The sequence below is a fragment of the Bos indicus x Bos taurus genome, chromosome 5, assembly GCF_003369695.1.
Source record: "Bos indicus x Bos taurus breed Angus x Brahman F1 hybrid chromosome 5, Bos_hybrid_MaternalHap_v2.0, whole genome shotgun sequence".
NCBI classification, from domain to species: Eukaryota; Metazoa; Chordata; class Mammalia; order Artiodactyla; family Bovidae; genus Bos; species Bos indicus x Bos taurus.
Window position 1 is genome coordinate 83,270,763 of NC_040080.1, and position 13,974 is coordinate 83,284,736.

A 13,974-nucleotide genomic window follows, 5' to 3' on the forward strand; every position below is an offset into this window, starting at 1 on the left:
TCTTCAAATTGAGAGTAGAAATGGCTGCCTTGCAAGTTGCTATTAAATGCATGATTTAATATCTTTAAAGGAGCTTGCAAAATAGTAGATAGTGGCAAAAAATGTGCATTTGCTACTCCTAGTTTGTCAAGTAATATATAGTATATAGAAAACTGTGAAAATGTTCAGCCATTCCAATTCAGTTAAAAGTAACCATTTGTTAATTTGAAATAATTAGAAGAAATATTTTGGGGGGAATTTTTTACTGGCTAGAGGGCATAATAAATTTTGTCCCCAAAAAATGAACATGTAACTTTTAAAATACCCATTGGCAAGAATCATATCACCCCTTCCAAAAATAAGCATACCTACTGGTATTTTTAATCAGTGCTTCAGTCAGCAATCGAACAAAGCCATATGCTACCATGTACAGATCAGCAACTATGTGCTGTGCTTTTAAATCAAGTTCCCATACAAGGATAAATAATCACTGCTAATCATAACTAAGGGATACATTTATAAATATATATTCCAAAAGATGGTTTCATTCATTCCCATAGTTCTCATAGAGATAGGTAAGTGAAACTGTATAAGTAGGTGATTAGAATATGTAGTAGAAAAAAATCAAACAATATTGTGTTTACACCAAAAGATTACCTGGAAAGAGTTTGGCTTTGCTTTTAGAACCAGTTTCAATAACTAGGATAGAAACACCATTTGGATAAGTTGGGAAGCAGAGAAATGTAGGAGATGAAGAGGCAAGACCAGAACAATCTGAATCTGAGCTAGCAATAGCCTCCAAAGGACAGGTAAACCCAGACACTCCACATCTCTTTAGGGAACTATTTGGAATATTCATAATTTGACTTGAGGTATTCTCTGTCCTTCAAGGACACCTCAAACTTGAGCCACTCAAACTCCTCTCAAAATATTAATATCAGCTTCTGAAGATATTCTAATACATAAGGAAGCTTTGATTCCCATTTAGCATCCCCCTAAGAAGGAGTTTTTATCGTAACAGGAACCCAAATTAAAAAAAAAAAAAAAGCTCTGAATTTAAATCCCCCACCAAAAAAAAATATAGTTAAGAATGAAATAATAAAACTCTTTGTCTTTAAACATCCATTTGTACAGTGGAAGCAAACTTAAATTTAAGCAATAAAAAACTCAACAGAGATTGAACTATTCTAAAAGAATACACATTTCAAACTTACAATCTAATAAATGTTCAATTATGTAACTAAAGTAACACGAAATCACTTACTCTAGGAATTCAGTGATATATTTCTGACTACATTTTGACCAGGTCCAAGGACTTGTGTGGTAATTTAAAGTTGGAGCCATGACATGATACTGATGTTTAATTCCAGTTTCCTTACATTTAAAACTATCATCGTGTGGAACATTAAATCTAAAAATAAAAATAAACACTTACAAAAGAATAATGAAATGTATACAACATTAGAAACAGATCTCTTATTTTATAATATAATCTAAAATGTAGATCAATCTGATTATATCAGGATTTGTACTCTTGATCTCTTCATAAAGTACTAAAATGCTAGGGTTACCTTCATGTTTAGAAGTGCATGATGTTTAAAAAATAGTAGATTATAACTCTGATCAGTAGCACAGTCTGTTGCTTTGGTATGTGAATTTCAACAATCAAATTCTTTGGATTCTGGCTCACCTCATCACAAGATCAACACAGCATTCACATAAAACAATTATAATTTCCAACATGCATACCCGAGGCAATGTGTGTGGAAAGATTAGGTAAAGGCTCTACCACAGTAACTTCCAGACTACTGACTATCACTACAGAATTAAAAAACAAAAAAAATTATTTAATTCTTAATTCCATATCACTTTATGCTTTCCACCTATTTCACATGAAACAGCTTAACTGCTCTTTTTGGTTTATAATCATAAAGCGATTACTGATAGAACTGGAATAGTAAAAATATTTCCAAATAGCAATCAAATCTTTACAAGGGCAATGACATTAAATGATCAGATGGTCAGCAACAGATTCTACATATTATTTGAGGATCCCCTAGAAGGGATATTGAAACCACTTGATTCAGTCCTTACCTGTCAAAATTTGTACTTAATATCAGTGTTTTAATTAAACTACTTACTGATATTCTAAACACACCTAAAAAATTTCTTGGGAAGAAAATAAAAGGTAGTATCCTTTGCAAGAACACTGTACTAGTTAACACCCTTGGTAACCAGCAAACACTGCCTTCAGGATGTTACCACAATGCATGATATACCTCGGGCATGCTGCTGAACCAGCTCTACTTCAGCAAACACATACAAATCTGAGTGTGCATTTGGTGGGTGATCATGAGATATAACTATGCTACAGGGAACTGAAGAGGAAATAGTTTAATAAAAATTATCTCTGCCTGAAATTATTCCAGTTGAATACTCTAAGGATGTCAAGGCATGACCAGGAAAAGACAATGGAGTTCAAGCAAAGCAGCTCCAGCTTCAATTCCTTATTAGCAAATAACCAAAAAATCAAAAGAGTACGGTGGGTACATTGGGAATCATTTTTCAGAGGATGAATTTCTAGGGATTTCTGACTTTCTATGGGAGCTTCACAGGTATCACGGGGAAATCACGGCCTCCACATTCTTAGAGCATAAAACCCCAGTGGAATTTTTAATAATATAAGAACAGATGGGAGAATTCCAAATGTTTACCAAAAAAAACCACTATAGATCTGGGAGAAAAAGTTTTAAGAAAATATTTCAGTGATTAAGAAATTCCCACAGACCACATACTCTGTTGGGGCTCTGAGCAATAAGAGCAAGAAATGAATTGATACTAGAAATATTTGGGGGAGTTCCCTAGAACCAGGGGACCCTACAGGCCCTCCCATAAGACGGTAGAGCACAGTACCTGGTCATGCATAGGATAACAAGGGATAGAGGCCAGAAGTGCTTGTCATATAATCCAATACAGTAAATGAAAGAAAAGAGTTCCAAAGTTCTAGTTCTTTGCTTAGTCTGTTGATCTGTGTAGCCTGTCTGACCTAACATAGATCACAAAAGAGCCAGAGTTAGCATTTCAGGGGTTAAAATTACACTACTAATATTTTGTAAAGATATAAAGATGCTAATTCCTCAGTTGAAGACAGAATTGTAGACATTCATGCAATGCTATGTAGAAGGCACACTACTGAGGTGACAGAAGGTACTTACACATGACCAAGCTCATGGGCTATGGTAAAGGCAGCACTGAGTCCATTTTCTTCACTAATGGAGCAGCTCCGTAAAGGATCGCACAGGGTACCTAATTCTGCTAAACCTGAAAAATTTCATATTTGTATTTCAACAAAATGGGGAATAGCAGAATCATAAAGAAAGCACCAAAGCATGTATCATTTGGCATTACTACTTAGAAATAAATGCAGAGTTGACTGTTAATATTGCACAGATGTTTTATAAGGCAAAGAAAAAAAAAGAACAGAATGATTTTCTGTAGCTGAAACCATATACTTTTACTGAAGAAAATAATCCAAAATATAGGATAAGCAAACAATTTTTTAAAAGACAGGAAAAGGAAAAGGCCACAGGAAGAATGAAATTTTAGGCCACGTTAGTGTTATTAGTGGAGAAGGCAATGGCACCCCACTCCAGTACTCTTGCCTGGAAAATCCCATGGACAGAGGAGCCTGGAGGGCTGCAATCCATGGGGTCGCTAAGAGTTGGACACAACTGAGCGACTTCACTTTCACTTTCCACTTTCATGCACTGGAGAAGGAAATGGCAACCCACTCCAGCGTTCTTGCCTGGAGAATCCCAGGGACAGAGGAGCCTGGTAAGAGGCTGTCTATGGGGTCACAAAGAGTCAGACATGACTGAAGCGACTTAGCAGCAGCAGCAGCAGCAGCAGCAGGGTTATTAGTAAGAAAGGTAATGAATGTCTAAACTGGTAACAGTACTAATAAAGAAAATAGTCCAGAACAATATAAATTATAAATTTTATTTAATTTTTTAAAGCTTTGAAGCAGCAGACACTTATTCAATTACCATATGATAATTAAATGACTAAAAATATGTTAAATACTTAGAATAGTGCCTGGAGTTAATAGATGTTAAATAAAGCATGATAATGACATAATCATTGGAAGCACTTGATTTTGTAACCATTTTAGCAGTGGAAAACGTATCACACATCAAGATCGAGCCACTCATTTAAATAACAACTTGCAACTGGAATTGCTGCTGAAAAATGATGACAATATGAACTGGCTGGACACCAAAGACAATAGTTACAACTGATATAGTCTTTTAATCTAGGATAAGAAATATAAAATAAATGCTCATTACAATATTCCATATTTCATCATCAAGTTAGCATTCCATTTTACTTTTTAACATAACACCATGGCTTTTACTATTGCTATCCTTCAACATTTGCTTACAAATTTATCTTCTCTCCTATGATGATTCCTTTGATTAAAAAAAATATTTTCATATGTACAATAACCAGTTTCTTACTGTAAAATTTTTCATTTAGAAATTTCTTAATATAAAATAAACAGACATATTAGCTACTGTGTTTTAGGTCTTTCCTATTATGTGTACCTAAAAAAAAGAAATAGAAGTTAACTAAAGAATCTAAAAATACTGTAAAAAAGTCAAACTAATGTGTTCACTCACCAATACATTCTTAACAAAAATGAAAGATGCCCTCTTTCTGACTCTAATGCCAAAAAGCCTTGCTTGGGCAAAGTCGCCCCCAAAAGAACTTTTCCTTAGTTGGAATCAAGACCAAAGCAAGAATGAAAAAAAAAAAAGAAAGATATTCTTTCTTTAACAGTCCTCTGAGAAAGAATGAGAGAATTATTATTGTCTTTAAGATTTTAAAATTCATACTGTATGCACAATTTTTAGTCAATTCTGTATTTCTCCTTTGTCAAAATAAGTTAAACTGTACACATTGCTTTTTAAGAATATGTGCTGTTCCCTTGCCTTCACTAGTATTTTCAATTTGCCTAGTGGCTCAGTTCCAGTGTACTATTCATTTACAGTGCTGGGTATTTGAAATACAATATTGACTCCATTGGGTTCCCATGGTGGCTCAGACCATAAAGAATCTGCCTGCAATGTAGGAGACATGGGTGCAATCCCTGAGTTGGGAAGATCCCCTGGGGAAGAGAATATACCCACTCCAGTATTCTTGCCTGGAGAATTCCATGGACAGAGAAGCCTGGCAACCTATTGCCCATGGAGTAGCAAAGAGTCAAACATGACTGAGTGACTAATACTTTAACTTTTCACTTTTTTCATTGACTCCATTACCACCCAAACTGCTTCATGCTTAAAGACTTCCCTATAGCTCAGATGGTAAAGAATCTGCCTGCAATGCAAGAGACCCAGATTCAATTCCTAGGTCTGGAAGATCCCCTGGAGGAAGAAATGGCAACTCCTTCCAGCTTAAAGATGGATATATTCTAAGTTGAACATCTTAGCCACATGACATATCTGTAAAAATTAGCATTGCATATGATTAAAGATCAAGCTCAAGCATGCCCATTAGATAAACAAGACTAACAAAAATCAAAGTGAATGTATAGCCTTATAGTACCAAGCAGTTGGCTGAGAGTTTATGCCTAGATTCACTCATTCACTCGTTCAGGGCTCTCTAAAACTGGGCAGAGATATTAACAAAATAAACTAGCACAGCCCGAATTTGACACACTCCCTGTGTTTGAAAGTGCAAGAAGCTGCACAAGTCACCAATCTATCATCTTGAAGAATAACAATTTTTAACTTACTTTGTAAAATATGCCCAGACTAAGACAATATTACTTGCAAAAGGAGATATAAGCAGGAAACCTAGTAATTATTGCCAGTATCTTGTATTTGTTATTAAGAACTATTCTTAGTTTGTTATTTTTTCCACATATTTTAGAAGGGAAACTAAAATACTAAAACTTGGGTTAATACAAGTTGTGTAGCCTTGGGCAAATTATTTATCCTCATGTATAAAATTGGAATAATAGGTCTTCATAGGTTTGTTGCAAAGATTAAATGAGTATAATCATGTTAAACCTTAATGTAGTGTTTGATACATAGGCACTCAAATATATCAGCTATCATTATAATCACTGCTACTCTTGATTTAAAGGATAACAGGACTACTTTTATTTGCATAGTCTATGTTTCTAGACATCAGTATGATTTATGTGCACAGGAGTAGCTGAAAACTGCAAAAAATGAATGGGGAGTGAATAACCCAAAATTTAGTTTTAAATCATTTTTTAAAATAGAAAAATATAGCAAATATATTCATACTTAACTTTTAGTATAAATATGTGAAAACAAGGCAAAGATAATCTAAGAAATATAAAACATATATATCTGAGTACCAAGTCACTTCAGTTGTGTTCAACTCTTTGCGATCATATGGACTATAGCCTGCCAGGCTCCTCTGTCCATGGGGTTCTTGAGGCAAGAATACTGGAGTGGACTGCAGTACCCTTCTCCAGGGGATCTTCCTTACTCAGGGATCAGCGCGCATCTCTTACATCTCCTGCATGGCAGGCGGGCTCTTACCACAAACACCACCTGGGAAGCCTGCTGCTGCTGCTAAGTCGCTTCAGTCGTGTCTGACTGTACAACCCCATAGACGGCGGCCCACCAGGCTTCCTGTCCCTGGGATTCTCCAGGCAAGAACACTGGAGTGGGTTGCCATTTCCTTCTCCATTGCAGGAAAGTGAAAAGTGAAAGTGAAGTCGCTCAGTCGTGTCCGACTCCTAGCGACCCCATGGACTGCAGCCCACCAGGCTCCTCCATCCATGGGATTTTCCAGGAAAGAGTACTGGAGTGGGGTGCCATTGCCTTCTCCACCTGGGAAGCCTAGATATATAGAATAATATACCTAGATATGTAAACGTATCTAATTATACAGAATATATCTACAAAGTTAGAGAGTAGCTTGCTAGGAGAAGAGAATGAGGTCTGTTGTAAAAATTAGAGTGGCAGGTGCCTACTTCCACATTTGTGGAAGATTAACTTCTAGACAGTCCTTATACCACAAAGAAACACATCCAGTAATAAAAACTACTTTTTAAATGAATACTGAGCTCATGATGTATGAGAACTATCAAAATCACACACCTCCGAGACCTAAGATATATTCTGTCCCTGCTCATCTCATACCTAATAATGCATGCATACATACATATAAACAATTATATCATGTGAGTGAAAGTCACTCAGTTTTCTCCAGGCCAGAATACTGGAGGGGTAACCTTTCCCTTCTCCAGGGGATCTTCCCAACCGAGGGATCAAATCCAGGTCTCTCGCATTGCAGGCAGATTCTTTACCAGCTGAGCCACAAGGGAAGCCCCATATGATTTATATCATGTGCTAAATCCTAAACAGCAAGCAAGGAATAGTAATAGGAGTTACTCTGAGAGCAAATACTGAGAAAAGCAATATGATACAGAGACTAAGAGCTTGCTAGAGGAAGCTTCAAAGTAGAGAATCTGATTCTGAAGTCCCTGCCTTAAGTCAGGGACCTTGGTTATTAACACCCTTCAGGTTACAGCAAAAACAACTGAAAATCTCTCTAGAGGAAAGAACACTTTTTAAGCAGTTCACCACTAACCATATGGATGATTTTTATATAAATATGAACTTACACTTAGAGATCATGAAACATACAAACAAATAAACATAGCATAAAATTAGCAGAAACCACATATTTGGTTATCAAATGTTTAGAATATGGGAACTGCCAAAGATGGAATATAAAATTACTCCAAATAAAATGTTTCAGTAAATATGAAAGGCAATGATAAATATGAGAAAATATAAAAAGAATATAAACAAAATAAATAGGCAGATTTTGAATAACAACTAAGTAGAAATTTTGAAATTGTAAAACATGTTGAAATGGAAAATACAGAAGATGAATGAAATACCAAATTAGATGCAGCCAAAGGAAAAAAAAAAACAATAAAATGCACATTAGAGCTGCTGGAATAAAGCATGAAGATAAAAAGAAAGAAAAGATGGAAAACAATTAGAATAAATGTAAATGGACAAACTTTGGTAGTAACAAAGATTAATAGGGATATAATTTTTTAAATCCAATTATATGATGGATTTATCTAAAGAAATGAGACTCTGAAAAATTGAAACAAAAGATATACCCAGCAAATATTAAACAAGAAAAAGTTGGGTTAGTTATAGCATTGCTAGACATAATATAAAAATAAAATTATAATGACTATATTTTCTTGAAAAAGCATTAGAGGTAAAAAGTCACTATACAACTGCAAACAGTACAAATCAAACTTATATGCACCTAATAAGTTAGCCCAAAAATAGATGAAACAAAGTATCTGAATACTGTAATTGAAGAAATTTTAATGTCAAATTAAAAATAAAGAGTAACAAAGATATATTCATATTTCAGGTTAGTGTCCTAGTAAGCAAAAAAAAAAATAGTAAATACATAGTTGATTTGAACAGCATAAATTGATTTAACAGACATAGTTAAGAATACACATTCTGTTTGAACATACACATTTTTTAATTGACCACATAATAGACCATACAGTTGAAGTCTAGCATGGAGGATTTTGAGCATGACCTTGCTAGCATGCAAAATGAGAGCAGTTGTGCAATAGTTGAACATGCTTTGACATTGCCCTTCTTTGGGATTGGAATGACAACTGACCTTTTCCAGTTGTGTGGCCACTGCTGAGTTTTCCAATTTGCTGGCATACTTAGTGCTGCACTTTCACAGCATCATCTTTTAGGACTTGAAATAGCGCCACTGGAATTCCATCACCTCCACTAGCTGTGTTGCTAGTGATGCTTCCTAAGGTCCACTTGACTTTGCACTCCAGGATGTCTGGCTCCAGGTGAGTGATCACACCATTGTAGTTATCTGGATCATTAAGACCTTTTTTGTATAGTTCTTATGTGTATTCTTGCCACCTCTTCTTAATATCTTCTGCTTCTGTTAGGTTCACACCATTTCTGTCCTTTATTGTGTCTTCTGCTAAGTCGCTTCAGTCGTGTCCGACTCTGTGCAACCCCATAGACGGCAGCCTACCAGGCTTCCCTGTCCCTGGGATTCTCCGGGCAAGAACACTGGAGTGGGTTGCCATTTCCTTCTCCATTATTGTGTATGACTTTGCATTAAATATTCCTGTGGTATCTCTAATTTTCTTGAAGAGAACTCGAGTCTTTCCCATTCTACTGCTTTCCTCTTTTTTTTTTTTTTTGCATTGTTCACTTAGGAAGTCTTTCTTATTCCTCCTTGCGATTCTCTGGAACTCTGCATTCAGATGGGTATATCTTTCCTTTTCTCCTTTGCCTCTCTCTCTTCTTTTCTCAGATATTTGTAAGGCCTCCTTAGACAACCATTCACCTTTTTGCATTTCTTTTGCTTGGGGATAATCTTGATCACTGCCTTCTGTACAATGCTACAAAACTCTGTCCATAGTTCTTCAGGCACTCTGTCTATCAGATCTAGTCCCTTGAATCTTATTTGTCACTTCCACTATATAATCAAAAGGTATTTGATTTAGTTCATACACTTAATGGCTTAGTGGTTTTCCCTACTTTCTTCAATTTAAGTCTGAATTTTGTAATAAGGAGTCCATGATCTGAGCCACAGTCAGCTTTTGGTCCTGTTTTTGCTGACTATATAGAGCTCCTCCATCTTATGTACACATAGAGAGAGCTTACATAGAAAACTTCCAGATGTCCAAGCTGGATTTACAAAAGGCAGAGGAACCAAAGATCAAATTGGCAACATCCGCTGGATCACAGGTAAAGCAAGAGAATTCCAGAAGAGCATCTGCTTCTGCTTTATTGAATACATTAAAGACTTTGACTATGTGGATCACAACAAACTGTGGAAAATTCTTAAAGAGATGGAAATGAGACCACCTTACTTGTCTCTTGAGAAACCTGTATGCAGGTAAAGTAGAAACAGCTAGAACCAGATATGGAATAACAGACTGATTCAAAATTGAGAAAAGAGTACATCAAGGCTGTATATTGTCACCCTGCTTATTTAACTTATATGGAGAGTACATCATGCGAAATGCCAGGCTGGATGAAGCACAAGCTGAAATCAAGATTTCTGGGAGAAATATCAATAACCTCAGATACGCAGAATAGCAAGAAGAGATAAGAAAGCCTTCTTCAGCGATCAATGCAAAGAAATAGAGGAAAACAACAGAATGGGAAAGACTAGGGATCTCTTCAAGAAAATCAGAGATACCAAAGGAACATTTCATGCAAAGATGAGCTCTATAAAGGACAGAAATGGTACGGGCCTAACAGAAGCAGAAGATATTAAGAAGAGATGGCAAGAATACACAGAAGAACTGTACAAAAAAGATTTTCACGACCAAGATAATCACGATGGTGTGATCACTGACCTAGAGCCAGACATCCTGGAATGTGAAGTCAAGTGGGCCTTAGAAAGCATCACTATGAACAAAGCTAGTGGAGGTGATGGAATTCTAGTTGAGCTATTCCAAATCCTGAAAAATAATGCTGTGAAAGTGCTGCACTCAATATGCCAGCAAATTTGGAAAATTCAGCAGTGGCCACAGGACTGGAAAAGGTCAGTTTTCATTCCAATCCCTAAGAAAGGCAATGCCAAACAATGCTCAAACTACCGCACAATTGCACTCATCTCACACACTAGTAAAGTAATGCTCAAAATTCTCCAAGCCAGGCTTCAGCAATATGTGAACCATGAACTTCCTGATGTTCAAGCTGGTTTTAGAAAAGGCAGAGGAACCAGAGATCAAATTGCCAACATCTGCTGGATCATAGAAAAAGCAAGAGAGTTCCAGAAAGACAACTATTTCTGCTTTATTGACTATGCCAAAGCCTTTGACTGTGTGGATCACAATAAACTGTGGAAAATTCTGAAAGAGATGGGAATACCAGACCACCTGATCTGCCTCTTGAGAAATTTGTATGCATGTCAGGAAGCAACAGTTAGAACTGGACATGGAACAACAGACTGGTTCCAAATAGGAAAAGGAGTTCGTCAAGGCTGTATATTGTCACCCTGCTTATTTAACTTATATGCAGAGTACATCATGAGAAACGCTGGGTTGGAAGAAACGCAAGCTGGAATCAAGATTGCTGGGAGAAATATCAATAACCTCAGCTATGCAGATGACACCACCCTTATGGCAGAAAGTGAAGAGGAACTCAAAAGCCTCTTGATGAAAGTGAAAGTGGAAAGTGAAAAAGTTAGCTTAAAGCTCAACATTCAGAAAACGAAGATCATGGCATCCGGTCCCACCACTTCATGGGAAATAGATGGGGAAACAGTGGAAACAGTGTCAGACTTTATTTTTGGGGGCTCCAAAATCACTGCAGATGGTGACTGCAGCCATGAAATTAAAAGATGCTTACTCCTTGGAAGAAAAGTTATGTCCAACCTAGACAGCATATTCAAAAGCAGAGACATTACTTTGCCAACAAAGGTTCGTCTAGTCAAGGCTATGGTTTTTCCTGTGGTCATGTATGGATGTGAGAGTTGGACTGTGAAGAAGGCTGAGCGCCAAAGAATTGATGCTTTTGAACTGTGGTGTTGGAGAAGACTATTGAGAGTCCCTTGGACTGCAAGGAGATCCAACCAGTCCATTCTGAAGGAGATCAGCCCTGGGATTTCTTTGGAAGGAATGATGCTAAAGCTGAAACTCCAGTACTTTGGCCACCTCATGTGAAGAGTTGACTCATTGGAAAAGACTCTGATGCTGGGAGGGATTGGGGGCAGGAGGAGAAGGGGACGACAGAGGATGAGATGGCTGGATGGCATCACTGACTCAATGGACGTGAGTCTGAGTGAATTCCTGGAGTTGGTGATGGACAGGGAGGGCTGGCATGCTGCGATTCATGGGGTCACAAAGAGTCAGACACAACTGAGCGACTGATCTGATCTGACCTGATCTGATGCAGATGACACCGCACTTATGACAGAAAGCAAACAAATAAAGAGCCTCTTGAAAGTGAAAGAGGAGAGTGAAAAAGCTGGCTTAAAACTCAACATTCAAAAAACTAAGAACATGGCATCTGGTCCCATCACTTCATGGCAAATAGATGGGGAAACAATGGAAACAGTGACAGACTTTATTCTCTTGGGCTCCAAAATCACTGCAGATGGTGACTCCAGCCTTGAAATTAAAAGATATTTGCTCCTTGAAAGAAAAGCTGTGACAAACTTATACAGCATTTCAAAAAGCAGAGACATTACTTTACTGACAAAGGTCCATCTAAACAAAGCTATGGTTTTTCCAGTAGTCATGTATGGATGTGAGAGTTGTACCATAAAGAAAGCTGAGCACTGAAGAATATATGTTTTTGAACTGTGGTTTTGGAGAGCTCTCTTGAGAGTTCCTTGGACTGCAAGGAGATCAAACCAGTCAATCCTAAAGGAAATCAATCCTGAGGATTCATTGGAAGGTCTGATGCTGAAGCTGAAGTTCCAGTATTTTGGCCACCTGATGGGAAAAGCCGACTTACTGGAAAAGACCCTGATGCTCAGAAATACAGATCAGGAGGAAAAGGGGATGACAGAGGATGAGATGGTTGTATGGCATCACCAAGTCAATGGACATGAGTTTGAGCAAGCTCTGGGAGATGGTAAAGGACAGGGAAGCCTATTGTGCTGCAGTCCATGGGGTCGCACAGAGTCAGACATGACTGAGTGACTGAACAATAGACCATACAGGGGATATCAAAAGACTTCAAAGAATGGGTATCTTACAGATCATGTTCTGCAACTACAATGAAATTCAATAAAAAACAGTAAATCTCGATACACTCATAAAATTTTAAATGCATTTCTAAATTATAAGTCTAGTTAATAAGTGAAGAAATCAAGATGGGTTTACACATACTTAGAATTTTTAAATTTTAAATGTCATTGAAAATATCTATAAAAACATGTAGGACATAGCAAAATGATACCTTGAAGTAAATGGGTAGTCTTAAACAAATTAGAAAAGAAAAATTTGGGGGGTTTTTGAGCTAAGCAAGCATAAGTAAATTGAGAAAAAATGAGAGAGAGAAAGGAGAAATTAAAGAAATAAAAATGAGATTAAAAGAAAGAGTTGATCCTATAAAAAAAGACAAATTGTAATAGACAATATTTCAGTGAAATTAAGCCATTTAAAGAAGTTCAAATAAATAATATTGGAAATAAAATGAGGCTTGTAGACAGCTATAGACAAGAGAGTTTAAAAGAAAATGCTATGAGAATAATTTAAGTTATAAATTTTACGACTAAAAGAAATGGTATAATATCTAGAAAAACAGTTTTTAAAGATCATTCAAAAAGATGTTTTTTTAAGTCTGATTATCCTTGGAGAAATTAAATGGTAAAATATATTTCCACACAGGAAAGATAAAACCCAGATGGTTTTCTAGGTGGGATCTCCCATGCTTTCAAGGTATAGATCACTCCAACAGTACATAAAATCTTCCAGAGAATGGAAAAAGAAACAATATACTCCCAACAAATTTGGCATGGTTAATAAAACTTTGGTATCTGTGTCACTCTTTCTACTCATGACACCAACTGTCTGGCTGTTCACACTGTCCGCACTTTTCGCTGAACCCAGGCTAGACAAGGAGAAGGCAATGGCACCCCACTCCAGTACTCTTGCCTGGAAAATCCCATGGACGGAGGAGCCTGGTAGGCTGCAGTCCATGGGGTCGCGAAGAGTCGGGCACGACTGAGCGACTTCACTTTCACTTTTCACTTTCATGCATTGGAGAAGGAAATGGCAACCCACTCCAGTGTTCTTGCCTGGAGAATCCCAGGGATGGGGGGGCCTGGTGGGCTGCCGTCTATGGGGTCGCACAGAGTCGGACACGACTGAAGTGACTTAGCAGCAGCAGCAGCAGGCTAGACAAGGCGTGAGCTGAGAGGCTGGAAGGAGCCGAAGGAACTAGACACATTTATTCTCTCCTGGCT

General features: G+C 37.2%; 1 protein-coding gene across 3 annotated transcripts in view; it reads right to left on the minus strand.

Moving 5' to 3' along the window:
- Positions 1-13,974, minus strand: part of ADAMTS20 (ADAM metallopeptidase with thrombospondin type 1 motif 20) — a 217,418-nt gene that overhangs the window by 136,827 nt on the left and 66,617 nt on the right. For 2 of the 3 annotated variants that reach the window (XM_027542621.1, XM_027542620.1), the window contains exons 8-9: positions 3,195-3,300; positions 1,244-1,390 (exon numbers count right to left, since the gene is read on the minus strand). In XM_027542621.1, coding sequence (XP_027398422.1) covers positions 1,244-1,390; positions 3,195-3,300 — 253 coding nt within the window. Of the gene's footprint in view, positions 1-1,243; positions 1,391-2,892; positions 3,026-3,194; positions 3,301-8,691; positions 8,733-13,974 lie in introns of those variants that run through there. The other variant, XM_027542622.1, reaches the window with a different exon arrangement.